This window comes from Dendrobates tinctorius, unplaced genomic scaffold, assembly GCF_039654945.1.
Source record: "Dendrobates tinctorius isolate UK_male_01 unplaced genomic scaffold, ASM3965494v1 ptg000102l, whole genome shotgun sequence".
Taxonomy (NCBI): domain Eukaryota; kingdom Metazoa; phylum Chordata; class Amphibia; order Anura; family Dendrobatidae; genus Dendrobates; species Dendrobates tinctorius.
Genome location: NW_027361770.1, coordinates 6,785,504 through 6,808,496, shown reverse-complemented (window position 1 = coordinate 6,808,496; position 22,993 = coordinate 6,785,504). Strand labels below are relative to the sequence as shown.

At 44.1% G+C, this 22,993-nt stretch overlaps 1 protein-coding gene across 4 annotated transcripts in view; it reads left to right on the top strand.

Moving 5' to 3' along the window:
• Positions 1-22,993, top strand: part of COL15A1 (collagen type XV alpha 1 chain) — a 1,161,047-nt gene that overhangs the window by 698,403 nt on the left and 439,651 nt on the right. For all 4 annotated transcript variants that reach the window (XM_073587711.1, XM_073587710.1, XM_073587708.1 and 1 more), the window contains one exon: positions 9,503-9,538. In XM_073587711.1, the coding sequence (XP_073443812.1) occupies positions 9,503-9,538 (36 nt within the window). The remainder of the gene's footprint in view (positions 1-9,502; positions 9,539-22,993) is intronic.

Here is a 22,993-nt window from a genome sequence, read left to right as displayed (position 1 = left end):
AGTGCAATTAGATAGTTCATAGATAGGCTCAGGTAGATGCAGTATAATCTAATATATAAAGCTCAAAGTGTGTATGTATTGTGAGGTAGCGCTGTCATTCAAGGTTGGGGGACACTCACTTGGCAGACACACAATCAGATCCAGCTCGGGTTTTCATAAGCCATAACAGTCCATGAGGTTTATTTGTCATCATAAACCACAGCAATATAAACAGCATCACAGGATAGCGTCCATTATACAGGCTATTCAGCCTCATCCTTATCTCACCCACGTCAGGGTTCCCACATGGCTGTTTCTCCAGGCTGCAGAAATCCACTCACTCCTCAGGGACTCTCAGACACTGGCCGCCATTACACACACAGCCGCTCCACAGGCTGTTAGTGAGGAGATCCTTCTCCTCACGGGACATCCAAACTGGACCAGTCAGGTCCCAGCATTCACCCATGTGACCTACCCTGGCCACCATATATGGTCCGTAGCCACGCCCACCAGGTCACATGGCTATGACCTCATCACAGGTCTTTCACACACTCACATAGCCTTTTACTATAGGTGTTATCAGACACACCCCTGGGTGTGTTTGTAGGTAACCAGAACCCGCCCATCTCTCTAGTTAGGCCTCTTTCACACTTCAGTTTTTTGCATCAGTCAAGATCCGCCAAAAGGACGGATGGCGGATCCGTTTTAGTACTGATGACAACGGATGGCACCCGTCCGTTTTTTTGACGGGTCCGATAAATGAAGAATTTTAAAGGAATCGCAGGAGAGAGAGAGAGAATTTTTTTTTGTCTGGCACCCAGAAAGAATTTCGGGTTAAATGAGTGTCTGGAGGATCAGCCACAGAAAAAAACGTTGCAAGCTCCGTTTTGAAATCTTTGAGGATGGTGACGGACAGGAACTTTTGGCGGATCCGCAAAAAAAAACGGATGCAACGGACGGCAATCCATCACAATCCGCCAATAATGGAAGTCAATGGGGTAAAAAACGGATCCTCAAAAGAAAATTGCGGATCCGTTTTTTTAAAAAATTGGCAGATTGTGACTGATTGTAAAAAACGGAAGTGTGAAAGAGGCCTTACCTGAAGACTTCTCCCTTATACTTAGAAACAACACCTCAGCAATGATATTTGCTGATCACACATACACAAGTCTCCATCTCAAAGCCACCCACTTTGAGATACATAACTATCCTTCAGGATTCTGCCACTCATCCGTTCTCTTGGGACATCCACACAGCGCCCCCTAGTGGACACAGTGGTCATTACACCACAGTGTGTGTGTGTGTGTGTGTGTGTGTGTGTGTGTGTGTGTGTGTGTGTCCGGGATAGGCATCCGCACTGTCGCATCTACAGCCACAAAATTTGGCACAGTCACACGTCTGGACCCCAAGAGCGTCCTAAGCTATGATGTGAGGCGAAATTTTAACCCCACGCGTTCCAATTCACCAAACAATTTTGCCCCTGTCTACATACTGGGGAAAAAGTGTGTGTGCGTCAAGCCCCGCACCTCATTATGATGTCATAATGCCCCTATCTACATAATGGGGAAACAGTGTGTGCGTATCAAGCCCCGCCCCTCATTATGATGTCACAATGGTTGCCATGGCGACGCTGATGTCATCATAGGTTGCAAGCCCTGCCGCTCATTATGATGTCATAACGGTTGACCATGGGATGGAGGATGTGTGAAGGGTATATGGGCACTGGACTATGGGATGGAGGATATGTATGACGGGTATAAGGGCACGGCACTATGGGATGGCGGATATGTATGATGGGTATATGGGCACGGGACTATGGGATGGAGGATATGTATGATGGGTATATGGGCATGGGACTATGAGATGAAGGATGTGTGATGGGTATATGGGCCCTCAACTATGGGATGGCGAATATGTATGATGGGTATATGGGCACGGGACTATGGGATGGAGGATGTGTGATGGGTATATGGTCATGGGACTATGGGATGGAGGATGTGTGATGGGTATATGGGCACGGGACTATGGGACGGAGGCTATGATGGCTATATGGGCATGGGCCTATGGGATCGTGGATATGTATGATGGGTGTATGGGCACGGGACTATGGGATGGAGGATATGTATGATGGGTATATGGGCATTGGACTATGAGATGAAGGATGTGTGATGGGTATATGGGCACTCGACTATGGGAAGGCAAATATGTATGATGGGTATATGGGCATGGGACTATGGGATGGAGAATATGTATGATGGGTATATGGGCATGGGACTATGGGATGGAGGATGTGTGATGGGTATACGGGCACTTGACTATGGGATGGAGGATATGTATGATGGGTAAATGGGCACGGGCCTATGGGATCGTGGGTATGTATGATGGGTATATGGGCATGGGACTATGGGATGGAGGATAATTATAATTTGTTATAACTAACCACAGTTAGTTACTATGCCCGGGCAGCGCCGGGCTCTTCAGCTAGTTCATATATAAAGTGAAATATAAATATCATGGGCTTAGGCATACAACCATATAATGAAAAAAAGGATTTTTTTTTAGAGAGTAATTATGGATAATCATATGGACAAAAAATGGACAAAAGTCCCAATAGATAAAAAAGTACAATGGCAGATATAAACAATGTCCAGTATTGACTGATCCTATAAAGGTATATTATACATGTGCGGCTCCAATAAAAGTATATTCCTAAAGGATAGTGTATTAAGCTCATAAAAATATAGTGGCTGTGCCAAATAAGAGTGCCCAAACAATACCTTATGCCAATGTGCAGACAGCTCTCCTAGATGCGCCCGTCCCCAACGCGCATTTCGGCGTCTGCCTTCGTCAGGGGGTGGCGTCATCCAAAGCAGAGTAGGTATTTATGAAATGAATAGCCAATATAGGCACAGCCACTATATTTTTATGAGTGGCATGGATTAATACACTATCCTTTAGGAATATTCTTTTATTGGAGCCGCACATGTATAATATACCTTTATAGGATCAGTCAATACTGGACATTGTTTATATCTGCCATTGTGCTTTTTTATCTATTGAGACTTTTGTCCATATGATTATCCATAATTACTCTCTAAAAAAATCCTTTCTTTCATTATATGGTTGTATGCCTAAGCCCATGATATTTATATTGCACTTTATATATGAATTATACTGCATCTACCTGAGCCTATCTATGAACTATCGAATTGCACTTTTTCATATTTATGGAATGATTTATTTATTCTTTTTGTATTTGTACAATATTTCATGAAGTGGTGTTATATTTGAGTGCATTCTATTTGTGCAAACTATCTCCCGTGTCGCCTCTTTTGGTAATTTTTTCCCACCCCTGCATTTTTTGTTCGAAAACTCTTTTTCAATAAATATTTATAATTAACATTGCACATTTTCTTCAGTTTTTCTCGTTGTGTTATAACAGGTTAATACTGGAAAATCTCCCATCATAAGGTCAGATATAGTCAGTGATGGGCATTGTTATGTTATATGCTGCAACAATAAATAAGGAGGAGCAGCCTTGCTCCTCTACAAATCACAAATCACCAGCTGCACATAAATAGTAAGAAATATAATATGTAGGTCTAGTATAAGCTGCCTGCAGCCATAGGTGTATGTGTAGCAGACTGCAAATCCTGTATCCCAATCAGTCACGCAACGTACATACAATAGACGAGAGATAGGGCTGAAAAGTGGGCCCATGATATGTCCTCCAGAGCAAGGTGCAGCATTACACCAGGAGTTCCCACTGAATGCCCCGCCATGTGCCAAGTTATTAGTGCTCACTCACCACCCCACCATGTGCTGAGTTATTAGTGCCCACTCACCGCACAGCCATGTGCTGAGTTATTTGGGCCCACTCACTGTCTGTCATGTGCTGCATTATTAGTGCCCCACTCACCACCCTGCCCTGTGCTGAGTTACTCCCCCAAATAGTTATTTTACATATTATGAAACATATACACTCACTGGCCACTTTATTAGGTACACCTGTCCAACTGTGTGTTAAGACTTAATTTCTAATCAGCCAATCACATGGCGGCAACTCAGTGCATTTAGGCATGTAGACATGGTCAAGACAATCTCCTGCAGTTCAAACCGAGCATCAGTATGGGGAAGAAAGGTGATTTGAGTGCCTTTGAACGTGGCATGATTGTTGGTGCCAGAAGGGCTGGTCTGAGAATTTCAGAAACTGCTGATCTACTGGGATTTTCACGCACAACCATCTCTAGGGTTTACAGAGAATGGTCCGAAAAAGAAAAAAAATCCAGTGAGCGGCAGTTCTGTGGCCGGAAATGCCATGTTGATGCCAGAGGTCAGAGGAGAATGGGCAGACTGGTTCGAGCTGATAGAAAGGCAACAGTGACTCAAATTGCCACCCGTTACAACCAAGGTAGGCAGAAGAGCATCTCTGAACGCACAGTGCGTCGAACTTTGAGGCAGATGGGGTACAGCAGCAGAAGACCACACTGGGTACCACTCCTCTCAGCTAAGAACAGGAAACTGAGGCTACAATTTGCACAAGCTCATCGAAATTGGACAGTAGAAGATTGGAAAAACGTTGCCTGGTCTGATGAGTCTCGATTTCTGCTGCGACATTCGGATGGTAGGGTCAGAATTTGGCGTAAACAACATGAAAGCATGGATCCATCCTGCCTTGTATCAACGGTTCAGGCTGGTGGTGGTGGTGTCATGGTGTGGGGAATTTTTTCTGGGCACTCTTTGGGCCCCTTGGTACCAATTGAGCATCGTTGCAACGCCACAGCCTACCTGAGTATTGTTGCTGACCATGTCCATCCCTTTATGACCACAATGTACCCAACATCTGATGGCTACTTTCAGCAGGATAATGCGCCATGTCATAAAGCTCGAATCATCTCAGATTGGTTTCTTGAACATGACAATGAGTTTACTGTACTCAAATGGCCTCCTCAGTCACCAGATCTCAATCCAATAGAGCATCTTTGGGATGTGGTGGAACGGGAGATTCGCATCAGGGATGTGCAGCCGACAAATCTGCGCCAACTGTGTGATGCCATCATGTCAATATGGTCCAAAATCTCTGAGGAATGCTTCCAGCACCTTGTTGAATCTCTGCCACGAAGAATTGAGGCAGTTCTGAAGGCAAAAGGGGGTCCAACCCCTAACTAGCATGGTGTACCTAATAAAGTGGACAGTGAGTGTATATTAAAGCTCCAGGTAATCCACTCAGGCATGTGCTATCCACCATCTTAGGTAATATTAAATAAAAAACTTGGTGGTTATACATTGATCCTGTAAAATATGAGGGGGACAATATACAGAAACAGGATGGATTGCCATGAAGTGCAACCACTCCTCATCAAACACACACCATCCCTCAACTCTTCCCCTCTCACCAGTTTCTCCAGCACAGGGAATCAAAAGACCAGAAAAAGCCATACACCTGACAAATGCTATTGAGAACTCTGCTATTAGAAGTGGAAAGGAAGAACAAAGACAAAAGAATCTAATTAATAAAAATATTGGAGAAAGAGAAACCAATAACAAACTAAAATCTTTCTATACTAATGCACAAAGCATGGGCAACAAACAAGGAGAATTGGAACTACTAACACAGGAAAAGAAATATGATGTCATTGGAATCACTGAAACTTGGTGGGACAATACACATGATTGGAATACAAGACTAGAAGGATACAAATTATTTGCAAGAAACAGACTTGAGAAACGAGGAGAAGGTGTCGCATTGTATGTTAGAAACGCGTATATCTGCACAGAGATTGAAGCTTCAGAGACTGGGAGTTCTGTGGAAACTGTTTGGGTAAGAATACAAGGACAGAACAATGGAAAGGACACCATTGTAGGCATTTACTACAGGCCGCCTGTGCAAGCTGAAGATATGGATGATATGCATCAAATGGCCAAGCTCTCCAAAAAATATGACATAGTTGTCATGGGAGATTTCAACTATCCAGACATTTGTTGGGAATCTCTCTCAGGCAAAACTAACAGGTCAAGGAAATTCTTATCCTCTCTTGCTGACAACTTTATCTTCCAAAAGGTAGGGGAGAAAACAAGGGGAACTGCTACCTTGGATCTAATCCTTATAAACAGGGAGGAAATGGTTGAGGAGGTAAAAGTGGCTGGGACCCTAGGCGGTAGCGACCATGCTATTTTAGAATTTTGGATAACTAGAGGAGGAAGACCTGTGAAGACTCAGACGTCAAGGTTAGATTTCAAAAAGGCAGATTTTAAGGGATTCAGAAAGAGAATTGGAGGGATCCAATGGCTGGATATCCTTAAAGACAAAAATGTCCAGGAAGGATGGGAAATCTTGAAAAATGAAATTCTCAAAGCACAATTGTTAACAATTCCGAAAAGAGGGAAGAATAGGAAGCATTTAAGAAAGCCAGGATGGATGAACACAGAACTTAAGCACATGCTAAAAAGGAAGAAAAAAATGTTTATAAAATGGAAAGAGGGAGGCATATCTAAAGAAGAATATAATGCTGTCTGCAGAACCTGCAGGGCACAAATCAGATTATCTAAAGCTGACAATGAATTGAGGCTTGCAAGAGATGTCAAAAGCAATAATAAAGGATTTTGGGGATATGTCAAAAGTAAAAGAAAAGTCAAAGATGCTATAGGATTTTTACAGGATGAAAATGATGAAATGGTAAAACAGGATGTTGAGAAGGCCGAACTTTTAAATTCCTATTTTACATCTGTTTTCTCTCAGAAAGGGAATGTAACATCAACTGTTCTTCACTATCCTATTAAGGGAATAGAAGAATCCAGGATATCTATAAACAGAAAGATAGTGAGGAAACACTTAGCTAACCTAAATGAATTCAAGTCTCCAGGTCCAGATGAATTACACCCCAGAGTACTGAAGGAGATAGCAGAAGAAATTTTTGAATCCCTCTCCATAATCTTTGAAAATTCTTGGAGAACAGGAGAAGTCCCAGAAGACTGGAGAAGAGCAAATGTTGTTCCTATCTTCAAAAAGGAGAAGGTAGACCCAGGCAACTATAGGCCAGTGAGTCTGACTTCTATACCAGGAAAGATCTTAGAACAAATTATTAAACAACATGTATGTCAGTACCTGGATAAGAATGAAGTGATTAAACAGAGTCAGCATGGATTTTTAACTAATAAGTCATGTCAGACTAACTTAATTTCCTTCTATGACGGAATCACTGATTGGGTGGATCAAGGAAATGCTGTAGATCTAGTATATCTTGACTTCAGCAAAGCATTTGACAAAGTATCTCATACAATCCTTATTGAAAAAATGACTAAGTATGGAATGGACAAGGCAACTGTTAGGTGGATTCATAACTGGCTTAGTGATCAGACCCAAAGAGTGGTCGTAAATGGCTGCACACCCAGTTGGAAGAATGTCTCAAGTGGGGTACCACAGGGCTCTGTCCTGGGCCCTGTATTGTTCAACATCTTTATCAACGATTTAGATGAAGGAATTGAGGGTAAACTGATTAAATTTGCTGATGACACAAAGCTACGAGGGATAGCTAATACTAGAGAAGAGAGAGAGGATTCAAAAAGATATAAATAAACTGGAGAAGTGGGCAGCAAATAACAGAATGGTTTTTAACAGGGAAAAATGCAAAGTACTACATCTGGGCAATAAAAATGAAAAAAGCATATACAGAATGGGAGGAATAGGGCTAAGCAACAGCACATGTGAAAAAGACTTGGGTATACTAATAGATCACAGACTGAATATGAGTCAACAGTGTGATGCAGCAGCAAAAAAGGCAAATGCAATTCTAGAATGTATTAACAGAAGCATACAGTCTAGATCACGTGAAGTCATTATTTCCCTCTACTCCTCTTTGGTCAGACCTCATCTGGAATATTGTGTCCAGTTTTGGGTACCACATTTAAAAAAAAGACATCAACAAACTGGAGCAAGTTCAGAAAAGAGCAACTAGAATGGTGACCAGTCTGCAAACCCTGTCATATGAGGAAAGGTTGCAGGATTTGGGATTGTTTAGTTTGCAAAAGAGAAGACTGAGAGGAGACTTAATAGCTGTCTACAAATATCTAAAGGGCTGTCACATTGTAGAAGGATCATCTTTATTCTCATTTGCACAAGGAAAGACTAGAAGCAATGGGATGAAACTGAATGGGAGGAGACACAGATTAGATATTAGAAAAAACTTTTTGACAGTTAGAGTGATCAATGAGTGGAACAGGCTGCCACGAGAAGTGGTGAGTTCTCATTCAATGGAAGTCTTCAAACAGAGTCTGGACAGACATCTGATTGGGCTGATTTAGCGAATCCTGCTTTGAGCAGGGGGTTGGACCAGATGGCCCAGGAGGTCCCTTCCAACTCTACGATTGTATGTGCCCACAGAACTAATGGCAGACAATGTATGTGTCCATGCTCTGGCCTCTCATACATATACTGTACCATCCCCCAACTGCTCTCCTCTCACCAGTGTCCAGTAAACAGCTCCATCATGTTAATGGCAGAACCTGTAAACCTGTAACAGCCACCCGAGTGAACATGGTGGCCACGTGAATCTCTGAGGTAATATTAATCCCATACATGATGTAGGAGTTGATACTACACTAATATATGTCTGAGATGAATGTGCTCCTAAAATCATCTGTAATGTGAAGTGATGACCCCAGTATTACTCTCCCTAACACTGCAGACATGAGGGAACATGGCAGATACATGAATTCTAAGGTAATATTGATCCCATACATGTTGTAGGAGCTGAAACTACATGATGTCTGAGGTGAATGTGCTCCTATCATCTGTAATGTGAACTGATGACCCCAGTATTACTCTCCCTAACACTGCAGCCATGAGGAAACATGGTGGTTACATGAATTTCTGAGGTAATATTAATCCCATACATGATGTAGGAGCCAGCTCTAATGTGAAGTGATAAACCCCTAGTATTATACTTCCCTGTAACTGCAGTGATGTCTTATGTCTTCTCCATTTCATCTGGTGAAAGAAAGAGGTAGAAAGACCAATTTACCTTCTCTTTATAAACCCCCACCTCCCTCACAGAGAGAGACCATCCCCCACCATCCTCACAAAAAGAGACAGAGTTGCCTCACCTAAATAAGTCCCACCCTCCTCACAGTGACACACCAGGCACAAACATATCCTTCAGTCTTAAAGCAATATCACTCTTGCTTAAAATCTACACAATGATACACACAAAACTGCAGGAGTTAAAAGATCCGCCCATCCCAAAGTCATGCCCTCCACCTATTGCTCTGGTGGTTTCTTTTTCCTTGTCAGTGCAGAATTTCAACAACATAGGGGAGTAATTCCCATTTCTACATGCAGTATAGGCAATGAACCTGAATTACATGAATTAGTATTAGACATGGTGAACAGTTGGTATTTTCCTTGAATTTGTCTATACATAGAATTTCAAGTTTTGAGTGATGGCATGCTTCAGAAATAGAAAATCAATTTGTGTTTTTTCTAAGTGTAATAAACAGAATTTGTTTTTTTTCTCACACTATTTAGGGACTAAAAGGTGAAAAGGGAGACCATGGTGAAAAGGTATGTTACTAGCCATTTTTTATGACTTAAATTAAAATAAATAAGATTAAAACAAAAGCTAAAAGTTTCTTGTTGGTAGTCATTAACAGTATGTAAATTAAAGTGCTGTGTGATGAAAAGCAATTCATGACAAAGGTTTATTCTCAACATTGATCACCCATCTACAGAAGGTCAGTCCCAGCAGTCTGACCCCCACCAATCAGTAAGATGTGCTGCAACGGTTATGTGGCATAATGTCACGTGACCACCAAGGAGACAGTATTATAGGAAGGCAAGGATAACATGTTTTTATTTCATACTGCAACTTGGGAAGCTCAGAAGAGGTTGTCCAGTAGTGGACATCTTTCAGAAAAGCACGGGCTGGTACATGACTCTTCAACAGCCAGCCATCCAGAATCACTGCAACGTACCCATAGGGTAGGCAGTTTACCTTGCAGAAACTGAGAGTCTCCGCAAGGTCAGCAGACATGCTGCGGTCTAAAAAGACGCGCCCGCGTGTCCGATTACACGGGTGTATCACCCCCGTAGTCGGACGCATAGTGGAGACGTGATTTCATAAAATCCCCTCCACTATGCAGGAACATCTGGATGCTGCGGATTAAACGCTGCGGCAGGACGCAGCGTTCAATCGGCAGCTAATCCTGATGCAATCCGCCATGTATGAGACGCAGGCTGTGTTTCTAATGCTGAGGGAGACTGTGTGCTTGATCCATCAGCATGCTCTCTCACTCTGACCACATGTGTACTTGAGTAGCAGGTGTTACTGAACCCAGCCACCCCTGTTCAAACCGCATACAAATCTATAGTGGTGTAGTTAATACCAGTCGTGATTAGAGTTGATGTGGCTGTCAGATGCACTGCCCTAATGATCAGTAACTCCATACAGCGGTGTTTCACACACTACGGACTAACTTTACACTGCCTGCTGGTCAACAGTGGCTAATGCAAAATACCTATGATTGGAATTCACTCTATACTCCAGAACTAATATCCAATATATTGACAAGAGGCTTCTACCCATAATCCTTATAAACTATGTTAACCCACACATAGGTCACCTGGTGGTGGTGATTGACATCTAATTAGTGGAGGTTACCCCTTTCCTGCATGTAACATACTGACTGATATTGCAGAGCTTTCTCATACACCATAAGGGTGTCTATTTTACTCCACATATATCCCACAGTGAGTGGGCTTTGTGGGATCATCATACTGCAAAGAGAGGTGTGTGGGGACATGATACTGTGTGAAGGGCTTTGTGTGGAAATCATACTGTGGGGGGGCATCATACTGTGTTTGGGGCTTTGTGGGACATCATACTGTTTGGGGCTTTGTGGGACATCATACTGTTTGGGGGACACCATACTATATGAGATGCTTTTTTGAAATCATACTGTGTTGGGAGGATTTGTGTGGACATCATATTATGACTGGGGCTTTTGATCAATGCTGAATTATAAGGGCTAGTGATTTATAATCTTAACAAAAGCAATAAATTAAATGGTTTTGGTTAGCTGCTACTGATAAAAATGCATGTTACAATAATCTTTATATACACACACACATATATACATACAGGGTGGGCCATTTATATGAATACACCTAAATAAAATGGGAATGGTTAGTGATATCATCTTCCTGTTTGTGGCACATTAGTAATATGGGAGGAGGGAAACTTTTCAATATGGGCGGTGACCATGGTGGTCTTGGGATTGACTGACTGTACCAAAGACCAAAACTGTGATATAGGATTCCTGTATTGATAAGGACTATAAATTACTAAGCATGTTGAGATATTTACTAGCTGAGTAGCCAGAGCATGTTTGTGCATCAAGCTTATATGCATTTCACTCTAAAAGGCCCCGTCACACATAGCAATCTCGCTAGCAAGATCGCTGCTGAGTCACAACTTTTGTGACACAACAGCGATCTCACCAGCGAGATCGCTGTGTGTGACAGCGATCAGCAACCGGGCCCCCTGCCGGTATCGCTGATCGCTGCAAGAAACCTCTGGACATTTTTTTCGTCGCTGATCTCCCGCTGGCCAGCACGCATCGCTGCGTGTGACAGGCGGGAGACCAGCGATCAGCTGTAAAATAATAAAAAAATTAAAAAATATTGTTATTCTCACCTTCCGGCGTCCCGCGCAGCATTTCCGCCTCTCTCCACGCTCCAGTCCCAGTAATCCTTTGCAAGAATGACCGTGAGAATTTGCGATCCCGTGAGAACGGACGTCATCGCGGTCATTCTCGCAAAGAATTACTGGGACCGGAGCGTGGAGAGAGGCGGGAATGCTGCGCGGGACGTCGGAAGGTGAGAATAACAATATTTTTTATTTTAATTCTATTTTTTACATGGATCCATGTCATCAGCGCTAATGAACACAGCGATGCCGCGCGCTCGGCATCGCTGTGCTAATCACTGGTGAAGCTGTCTGTTTGACAGCTCACCAGCGATCACATAGCGACTTACCAGCGATCCTGACACGTTGATATGGTTGTCGGGAACGCTGGTAAGTTGCTATGTGTGACTCCAGCTTAAGAGTCTATTTTCTTTATTGCTTCAGGGAAAGTTTCTTGACTAGGCATATTACATCCAGGTAGTGGAATTCTTGGCCATCTAGTACTTTATATGGCCCAGTCTACGGGATGACTAGCTGGCGAAGAATACCTCTTATTGAGGGTCAGTTTTTTTTATGGGCATTTTTTGAGAATGTTTTCACCAAGTTCAGGCTAGTTTCACACTAGCTTATTTTCCACGCAGCGCTCGGCGCCGCTAAGCCCCGCTCCCTGCCCGCCCCATCCGGTCATCGTCGCCTACTATCGCACACGGCTGCATGCGATCTGCGCACCCTATCTTTAGCATAGGGTGCGCAGACCGTGCGCTAGTAGGATTTTAGCGTGCGCTGCGCACTTTTGAAGGTGCGCCGGTGTGTGCCGAACCCACCATGTTGCATTTTGGCGCGCTCGGCGCACCTTCAAAAGTGCGCAGTGCATGCTAAAATCCTACTAGCGCATGGCCAGCGCATGGTCTGCGCACCCTATGCTAAAGATATCGCATGCAGCCGTGTGCGATAGTAGGCGGCGATGACCGGATGGGGCGGGCAGGGATCTGGCAGGGGGCGGGGCTTAGCGGCGCCGAGCGCTGCGTGGAAAATAAGCTAGTGTGAAACTAGCCTTAGTGAGCTATACTATAGTTCACACTGCTTCAATTTAGGAGCAGATGCTCTTTTCCTCAAAGACATAAAAACTTTACTGGCTATTCAGCTGTTTTTTGTGTGTTTGTGGTTGGGTTGTGATAGGTTGGATTTGTTTTTTGTAATATACTATTAATTTAGGTCGTCTTTGAAGCCCTCTATTGCAATAGGACTACTTTTACATATTTTTGCCAAATAAAAATATTGTTTTTATTGGTATTCAAGAGGGCTTATATTTGATATTCCCCTCCTTTTCTGAGATTATCAGTATCGTATTTTCAAAACCTACCTTGTTCTAGGTGCTGTAAGTTATATTTGTCTACATATATTCACTCTATTGTATGAAAAAAACATTTTTGAAAAAAAAAAAAGGCCTTGGGTATTCTTTATGGTGGTTCAGCTGAGTATACCCATATATTAGCAAATGCTTTAGGTGTTCTAATTGGTGACCATGGTGGCCATTTTGAAGTCGGCCATTTTGGATCCAACTTTATTTTTTTCAATGGTAAGAGGGTCATGTGATACATCAAACTTATTGAGAATTTCACAAGAAAAACAATGGTGTGCTTGGTTTTAACATAACTTTATTCTTTCATTAGTTATTTGCAAGGTTATGACTACTTATAAAATGTGTTCAAAGTGCTGCTCATTGTGTTGGATTGCCCATGCATCCCTCTTCTCCCACTCTTGACACACTGATAGCAACACCGCAGAAGAAATGCTAGCACAGGCTTCAAGTATCTGTTGTTTCAGATGCTGCAAACCTCGTATCTTCACCACATAGACAATTGCCCCAAAGATAAAAGTCGAAGGGGGTCAGATCGGGAGACTGGTGGCCATTTAACTGGCCCATGATGACCAATCCACTTTCCGGGAAATTGTTCATGTAGGAATGCTCGGACCTGACACCCATAATTGATGGTATGGTGTGGTATATGGGGTACAAAGAAATTGCTACATGATGATGTGTTGCCCTCTTTATGCACTGAAGATGGCATGTTCCCTGCATTTTTCCAGCAAGATGGTGCAAGTCCGAACATTCCTACAAGGAATCTGACTCCCTTAGACTAGCATTTCTTCTGCGGTGTAATATAAGCTCTATAAAATATCATTAAGGCAATAAATTAATAATTATCATATGGAATCAATTGCGTCAGTTTCATTTGTAACATCTAGTATATCTTGGTAAGTTAGTAGTTGAAGGCACAATCTACCAGAACCAGGAAATATGTCCAATCAATTAATTTCTGGTTTGATGAACTTATAATCAGAATTTGGTGGATAGATTGTTGATCATATTTTAACCAATATGTTATCCAACTGATGTCTCCTTGACTCAAGGACTGAGGGTACTGTTGAAAGGGTATTGTTCTTTCATAGTGTCCAACTCAGGCATTGCCATAAACATTCTCTTACTCTATTTTCACCCTATTGAAGCTCTGGTTCCCTGAAGACTCCTGCACTAACAAGTGCAGTCCACAGATATAAAGTAGAAGCCCTTATATTTTCCCTAAGTCACTTCTCACCCATTTCATCCATTAAGGGTTCATCAGGGGAGTTTTAGCCGCACATTAGATGGTATCAAGGTCTAAAAGATTGTAGCATTCCTAACAAACACTTTGGGATATGCTTCTCTTAAATGTTTAGTTTCGGGAATTAAATAATTTTAAGACATAGGTCCTACTCAAAAAGGAGCTTTGCATAGGTGCCCAGTAATGAAACTCCTGGATGACCTGAATTTTATTTTTAAAGTGAAAAGAAATTGGTGGTCAATCTGCCTGTCAGGTATGTAATCACATCCATTTTACCCTTCGCCACGACAGCACCCACTGGAGGTATCGGATCCGCCCCATTTGGAACAGGAAACCCTACAGGAAAGATAAAAGGGGCGGTCCGCCTTTCCTCCTCAGTTTTGGTTTCCTGTTCCAAACGGAGCCACGTTCCTTCAGGAAAGCATACCTGGGCCATGCATTCCGCCTGTGCGGTCTCCACGCGAATGGCAGGGGCTGCGGTCCGGAGGCAGCGTCGGGGGAGACTCCGTTAGACGGCTCCCCCCTCGTCTGGTGTATGGAGGGTGATGGCCGGGTCCGGGGTGGGCCGCCCGGTCTCACCCAGGAGCGCGTCGGTGGCACCAAGATGCGCAGACCGCCGCTGCTAGGAGCGGTAAGTGCACCAGTGGCGCGAATAGAAACCGGCGGTGGCATGGAGAGCGCGGGCCGCATACTGAAGCGGGGGCGCGGTAGCCGGCTGGCGCAGAGGCTCCTGACCCCCGGAAGTAATGATTGAACTTCCGGGGCAGGGTGGCTGAGAGCGCGACGGCGCATGCGCAGTGATCCCGGGGAGGAGGAGCGACTTCCGGGGGCAGAGGAAAAAAAAAAAAAGACGAGCAATCTATTTAAACAGCGCCACAGCTGTGCGGTGATGAGCCATGTCGTCCCCAATGGAAGCGCACGCTCCAGCAGGAGACTCTGCGGGGAGCAACTCCACCAGGGACCGCAACACTAGGACAGACACCGGCCGCAGGAGCGAGACAGGAGAGTCAAGACCTAGGACGGGATCTCAGCCATCCGATCCGGTAATATAATGCTTCACTGGGTGAGTGTGCAAAGTATATACTCTACCTATTAAGCTGACCTCTTCCTACCCCCCCCCTCCTTTCGGCTCCACTTTCCAGACAAAGAAAAAAGAAAAATCTAAGCATAAGGAATGCGCATTATGCTCTGAACCTCTCCCTGACTCCTACCCCAAAAAGCTCTGCAAGCAGTGCACCAGAGAGACTAGGCAGGGGTCCGCAGTGTCGTCAAAAGACATTCGAGCCATAATCAGGGAGGAAATACAGGCTATCAACCATGCCAGTACTCCCTCACCCTCAGAGACTAGAAGCAAAAAACAGGTGACCCTCAGCTCAGAGTCAGAAGAAGAACAGGGGTTAATCTCCGACTCCTCACTCACATCCTCGTCATCATCATCAGACATGGAGGGACGGCCATGTTTTCCCCTGGATAGTGTGGATAACCTGGTCAAATTTGTGAGGAGCACTATGGGGTGTGAGGAACCAAGGGGTGCCCAGACCGCACAATAAATAATGTTTGCGGGGTTGGCGGAAAAGAAAAGGAGAGCGTTCCCAGTGATACCGGCCGTTAAGGCCCTAATTAAAAGAGAATGGGAAAAACATGATCAAAGAAGTTTTCTCCCATCGGCCTCAAAGAGGAAATATCCTTTTAGCGATGACGAGCTGCTAAAATGGACCAAGGTGCCAAAGGTTGATGCCGTTGTAGCCTCCACCTCAAAACAATCTACTATTCCGGTAGAGGACGCCGGCTTATTGGCAGACCCGCTAGACCGTAAGGCAGAGTCATCATTGAAAAGGTCTTGGGAATCTGCCACGGGTATTTTTAAGCCAGCAGTAGCCAGCACGTGCACCGCCAGGTCTATGCTTGTGTGGTTTGACCAATTGGATCAACAAATCGAGCAGAAGGTGTCAAGAGAAAAGCTACGGGCCGCTATTCTATTAATCAGAGGGGCAGCTGCCTTTATGGCTGATGCTTCGGCGGACACTCTGCGGCTGGCAGCAAGATCGGCAGCTCTTGTGAACAACGCCAGGCGGGCACTGTGGATGAAGAGCTGGAAGGGGGACGCACAATCAAAATCTAAGATTTGTGCAACCCCGTGTGAGGGCGAGTTTCTCTTCGGGAAAGCCCTAGACGACATACTCGCCAAAGCAAAGGAGAGGAAGAAGGCGTTCCCTGACTCTTCTATCCCTTTCTATAGGAGAACCTTTAAAAGACGACCGTTTGGAAGAAGGAGGCAAACGGATAGATCAAATAGATGGCCCGCAAAGGAAGAAAAACAAAAGGGTAGCATGTTTAGGGGTTCAACATTCCGGAGGGAAAATAAAAATTAAAAAATCAGACCCACCAGTAGGGGGTAGATTAAAATTTTTTTTTTCAAAATGGCAAAAAATAACTTCAAGCCCATGGATCTTAGGTATAATTAAAGAGGGAATGAAAATAGAATTCCTTCAAACCCCTTATGATTTCTTTATCATAACCCGCCTTAACTCTTTAGTTCAACAAAAGGCCCTCGAAGAAGAAATTCGGAGGCTACTATCTAAGGGGGTTTTAGTGGAGGTCCCAGTGGGACAGGAAGGTAGAGGATTCTACTCTCCTTTATTTTTAATTTCCAAACCAGACGGTACGTTTAGAACGATTATTAATTTAAGGAAGCTTAATACGTTTATAAGAAATTATAAGTTTAAGATGGAATCAAATCCACCATAAAGCTTCTCTTTCCAAACTGTGTAATGGCAGGAATTGACTTAAAAGATGCTTACTATCATCTTCCTATCCATGATAGATACCAAAAATACCTAAGGGTCGCAGTGGTGTTCGAAGACAAGATCCGTCATTTTCAGTATACAGCCATGCCTTTCGGCCTCTATACAGCGCCAAGAATCTTCACCAAGGTGATGGCAGAGGTGATGGCCTATCTTCGCCAAAAAGACACTCTAATCGTACCTTACCTAGACGACTTCCTAATAATCGGGAACTTGGTCACCCAATGTACCAAACGTGTGGCTGACGCAATCTCATCTTTGCAGGATCTAGGTTGGATCATCAATATACAGAAGTCCAGACTCGTTCCGCAATCCCTCCAGATGTTTTTAGGGTTCCAGTTAGACTCCACAACCCAGAGATGTCTACTTCCTCAGGTAAAGATTGCACTCACAAAAGAGAAAGTAGAGGCAGCCATAGATAGACCACGCATGTCTCTGAGAGGGGCAATGTCACTATTGGGGTCGCTAAATTCCTGTGCCCCAGCAGTCCGGTGCGCCCATTATCATGTCCGCACACTTCAGCATCAGATCCTCCAAGAGGACAGGCGACATGGTGGTCACCTCGAGAGCAAGATAACATTAACTCAGGAGGTCTTGACTTCTCTAAAGTGGTGGCTAGATGATGACCATCTATCCTCAGGAGTCCCATGGGTCATAGTACCATCCTGCATCCTAACCACCGATGCTAGCCCCCATGGCTGGGGAGCCCATATGGGGAATAGCTTTTGTCAAGGAAGGTGGAATAGAGAGGAAGGGGAATACTCGTCTAATTTAAAAGAGCTGACAGCGGTATACTATGCTCTACACCATTTCCTTCCACAGCTCCAACAGAAACATGTCAGGATCCTATCGGACAACACCACTACAGTGGCCTACATAAACAGACAGGGAGGTACTCGATCAGAGACTCTGATGTCTTCTGCGGCAAGAATCTTAAGCTTAGCCGAAAGCTGTTTGTTGTCCCTCTCGGCTCTTCATATCAGGGGAGAGAACACCCAAGAGGCGGACTTCTTAAGCCGACACACACTTTGGCAAGGGGAGTGGTGCCTCAACCGCCGAATCTTCAAGGATATAGTAACTTTATGGGGACAACCTCAGATGGACCTCTTTGCCACGAGGGAGAACAGACAGATAAAGACATTTGCTTCCCTGTCTCCATCAGATCACCCAGACATAGTGGATGCCCTCCAAGCCTCATGGAAGTTCAAGCTGGCATATGCCTTCCCTCCGTTGATTCTCCTGCCACAAGTGATTCAGAAGATCAGGGAGGACAGGGCGAGAGTAATCCTGATAGCACCATTCTGGCCCAAGAGGCCGTGGTTCTCGTGGCTACGAATTATGTCAGTGACAGATCCTTGGGTCCTCCCTTCGATTCCCAACCTACTCTCCCAAGGCCCTTTCATCCACCCCCAAGTGGACAGCTTACACTTGACGGCGTGGAATTTGAAAGGCAGCTACTAAGATCAAGAGGGTTTTCTGAAACACTGATTGCTACGCTCCTACAGAGCAGGAAGGAGTCCACGACCCAGATTTATACAAGAATATGGAAAAAATTCCTACAGTTTCATATAGCACCCCATACAGCAGAAGTCCCGATAGTTCCTATCTTAGAATTTCTACAGAGAGGGAAGGACTTGGGCCTGGCAGTAAACACACTGAACGTACAGGTGTCCGCGTTAGGGGCACTGTACGGCCATAATATAGCAGGAAATAAGTGGATATCACGATTCATCACAGCCTGCGAACGAACAACTCCAGTCCACATACCTACAATCCCCGCATGGGACTTAAATCTGGTCTTAGACGCCCTGACGGAGGAACCCTTTGAGCCGATAGACACGATATCCCTCAAATACTTGTCACTCAAGACTGCCCTCTTGGTAGCGCTGACATCTGCTAGGAGAGTGGGTGATATCCAGGCCCTGTCCATAGATCCACCATTTTTTCAAGTATACCAAGATAGATTAATATTAAATCCAGACCCCTCGTACCTGCCTAAGGTATCAACAAAATACCATAGATCTCAAGAGATACTCCTCCCAACCTTCTTTGAAGATCCCTCCACTCCAGAGGAGCAGAAATTCCACACTTTGGACGTCAGAAGAACTGTCCCAAAGTATATTGAGAGGTCTAGAAGCTGGAGGCAGTGTAGGGCTCTGTTCATTTCTTTTCAGGGCTATAAAAAAGGGTACGGAGTCACGAAGAGTACCATTTCCCGATGGATCAGGGATGCCATTCGTTTAGCCTACTCCGCAAAAAATGAAAATCCTCCGGAAGGCATCAGAGCGCATTCCACTAGAGTAATGGCGACCTCCTGGGCCGAGAGGGGAGACGTTCCAATTGAAACCATATGTAAGGCGGCAATTTGGTCATTCCCTTCCACCTTCTATAATCACTATAGACTTGACCTTTCATCAACTTCTGACCTAAGCTTTGGCAGGACGGTCCTTGGCACGGTGATCCCACCCAGGTGATGGTCTCTGAAATCTCTCCAGTGGGTGCTGTCGTGGCGAAGGGTAAAAAGCCGGATTACTTACCGGTAATGCTCTTTTAATGAGTCCACGACAGCACCCGCTCACTTCCCTCCCTGATAAAGATATTGATAATAAAGTATATCTGCTAAAGATGGATAAGTAAAATTTAGATATACAAAAACATTGCCTAATCCTTGGCGGTCCTCCTGGTACTCTGAAATGCAAAACTGAGGAGGAAAGGCGGACCGCCCCTTTTATCTTTCCTGTAGGGTTTCCTGTTCCAAATGGGGCGGATCCGATACCTCCAGTGGGTGCTGTCGTGGACTCATTAAAAGAGCATTACCGGTAAGTAATCCGGCTTTTTCCACTCGAATTGGCCACTCAGTTGTCAGTCAGTACAGGCGCGTGGGAACAGCTGTACTATTCACTATTCACTGAGCGCTTACTGAACACATGCCCGCCCACCACTATGACTAAAAGTCCCAACGTTCTAGGAGGAATAAAGTTCATTTCCTTCTGGCTGCTGGAATCAGGTACTGGGCAGCTTCAGAATACTATTGTACTACAGATTAACCCCATTTATTGAAGGTTAATAGCGTTTTGTACATGACAGGTGCCCCTTAACTGATGAATTCAGACTATCTACATTCCAAGTTAGCAATTTAAGTGATGCTGTGTTATCAACATGTGTGGTTCCTTTGTGTTCTTCATAATTTAACCTACAACCATAGGAGACCAGAACAGAAAGTAATTAAAAAGTAATTTAACCAATTTGTCCTACTCGAGTAAATGGGATCTACAAAGCCGGGAATACTTAATTGTTAAAGATATGCCAGAGAGGATCTCCATCCTCTCCTCTCTCCCATACCTGAGCCAACCAAGAGAACAATACAACATATAATATTGAGATGAGAAATAAATCTTGAGTGGGACAACCCACTCAGGCACAGCATTTAGGAGAAATAGAAATAATAAAGTTAATGGCATAAATATTTAGTAAAGGGAAAAGTCATTTTCCAAGGGAAAAGTGTACTTTATGTTAATCATCCAGTTCAGATAAGTGATGAGGCCTTAAAAATACGTTGCTGTTTAGCCTGCGCAGTGGTCGGATTTTGAAAGAAGTGGGGTTTTTGCCATTTAGTGATACTTGAAGTTTTGCAAAATGCTTATTTTTTCTCAAAAAGAGTTTTGCTAATTATTGAATAGGCTTTGCGCCTTGCAGAAAAGTTGTGAAAGATTAGAAGATGATGTCAATTGTATTGAATGTGTGAACTTTTTCTGTAAGCATCTAGAATTTTGATCTTGTCTTGGCAGATAAGCAGTTTAAAAATGATTTGTCTCGCACGTCCTGTGAAATTTTGCTTGTCTTGTGCTAGATGGTGGACTCTTTAGGTGGTTAGCGAGTCTGAGATTTGTCGCGCTATTGGGAGCCATGTTGAGGAGAATTGTAATAAACCTTTTACTGATTCAGCGACTCCTATTAGCCATAGGTTATTTCTTCAACTGCTTTTTTAAGGTCATCCAGTTTTTCTGTAAAAGTTCTCCAGTGGTTTTATTTTTTGGGAGTGGTGCTTTAAAAGTGAGACCCTTTCCACTGTCTGATACTCACCTTCTGCTGTTTTCATCAGTTTTCACCCCCATTCCGGTCGGTCTCGGGCAGAAAGTGGTCTGCCTGCAGCTCCAGGGTTTCATGGAGCTGCGCGGAGGTCCTTTTTCAATACAAGTCTATGAAAGACTTGTTCTGGTGATCAAAGACTTGTATTGTGCAACTTGGAACAAGAAAAAAAGAGGATGGAACTCACGGTTCTGCTGTGACAAATTTATTGCTGGATAAAAGGTATTAGCACAGGAGTAATGTACAGACTGTGGACAACGGCCGTTTATTCCGACTCCCATGACAGCACCACGAGAGAGGGGATCTGCCCTTCAGGAACAGGAAACCTACAGATACAAAAGGGAAGCACCTCTCCCACGCATCAGTTGGTTTCCTGTTCCTGATGGCACGGGATCCTACAGATGGAATCCGGATGGATCCCAGGCCGACCGGCCGGTACAGGTAGTGGGGGGTCTCCTACCTCGCAAAAAAACCTCAGAAAAAATATGTAGGGACCTAAATTTTCAAGAAGAAACCAAGAGAGCACACAATTGGTAAACCCCTAAAAATTAACCTTTAATTCAATATTTTTAAAAAAATTTTTTGAAAATTCTAAAAGACTGGGTGATATCGGGTTTACAACAGTGCCGAAAAATTGACACACAAAGAAAAAAATTTTTTATCAATGGAAGGGGGTAACCTCACCCTAATAAGTCCTAATGTGTCCCTTCCTGACCGGAGGTTGGCACCCTAGTTGTTGACGATGTGGCGCCCCCGCTCAACGTCGGTAGCCCTAGGGATCCTTTATCACCCTAACAAAAAAAGGAATACACAGAAAAAAACCACACACATACAAATATACCTGACAAAACACCCCTAATGGGTAGACATAAATATGTCTCATAGGAGAAAAGTGCTGCTCAAATAACTTATCTTGTAGTAAACAATACGTATGCTGAAAAGAAATTGAAAAAATACAGCTCGTGCAGCTCATAGATCTTATCTCGTAGTAAAACAATGCGTATGCTGCAAAAAAAGGACAGACCATATGCACAATATTAATGCCTAAAAAACATATACAGTACAGCATAAACCAGCCTAAAGAGGCTGAATATACTACAGCATTGACAGCGACATTACTCCAAATAATTGCAAACCAACTAATGCAAAAGAAAAAAATCAATCTGCATAGGTCAGGACCTAATAGTCCATCAGAAGCTCATTGCAATTAGCGTCAATAATATTCTATGGCAATTCTCGACACCTTATATTCACCCCCTTTATTCAGCAAACAATCAATATATTGCACTTCGGGAACAGTAGCCATAGATATAATAAACAAACAATGTAGAGCTCATTTGCAATGCATAGTTGGTCTGTCAACCAAAAATATCAGAAAAATGGATACTTATCAGCCATTGATGTACAAAGAACGCCTGATAAGTATCCATTTTTCTGATATTTTTGGTTGACAGACCAACTATGCATTGCAAATGAGCTCTACATTGTATGCAACTATGCATTGACGCTAATTGCAATGAGCTGGGGTCGGTGAGGCCGGCGCAGCTGCATGGTGTCTGGGACTAGGGAGCGCTCCCGCGTGACTTCCGGTTACAAAGGAAGTGTGTGCGGGGCTACGGTGATGTCGGAGGGCAGAGCCTCGGGGTGCTTCAGGGTCAGCAGCGCCACTGGGCAGGAGTGAAGATTCCAAGATGGCGGCGCCCATCGGAACAGGCGCCCGGTAAGCGCTGGCTCACCGGCCGATAGCGGCGCCAACTGGGAAGGGGAGACCAATCGGGGGGGCGCGGCATGTCTGCTGACCGGAGGAGGGGTATTTAAACAGGGCCCAAGGGGG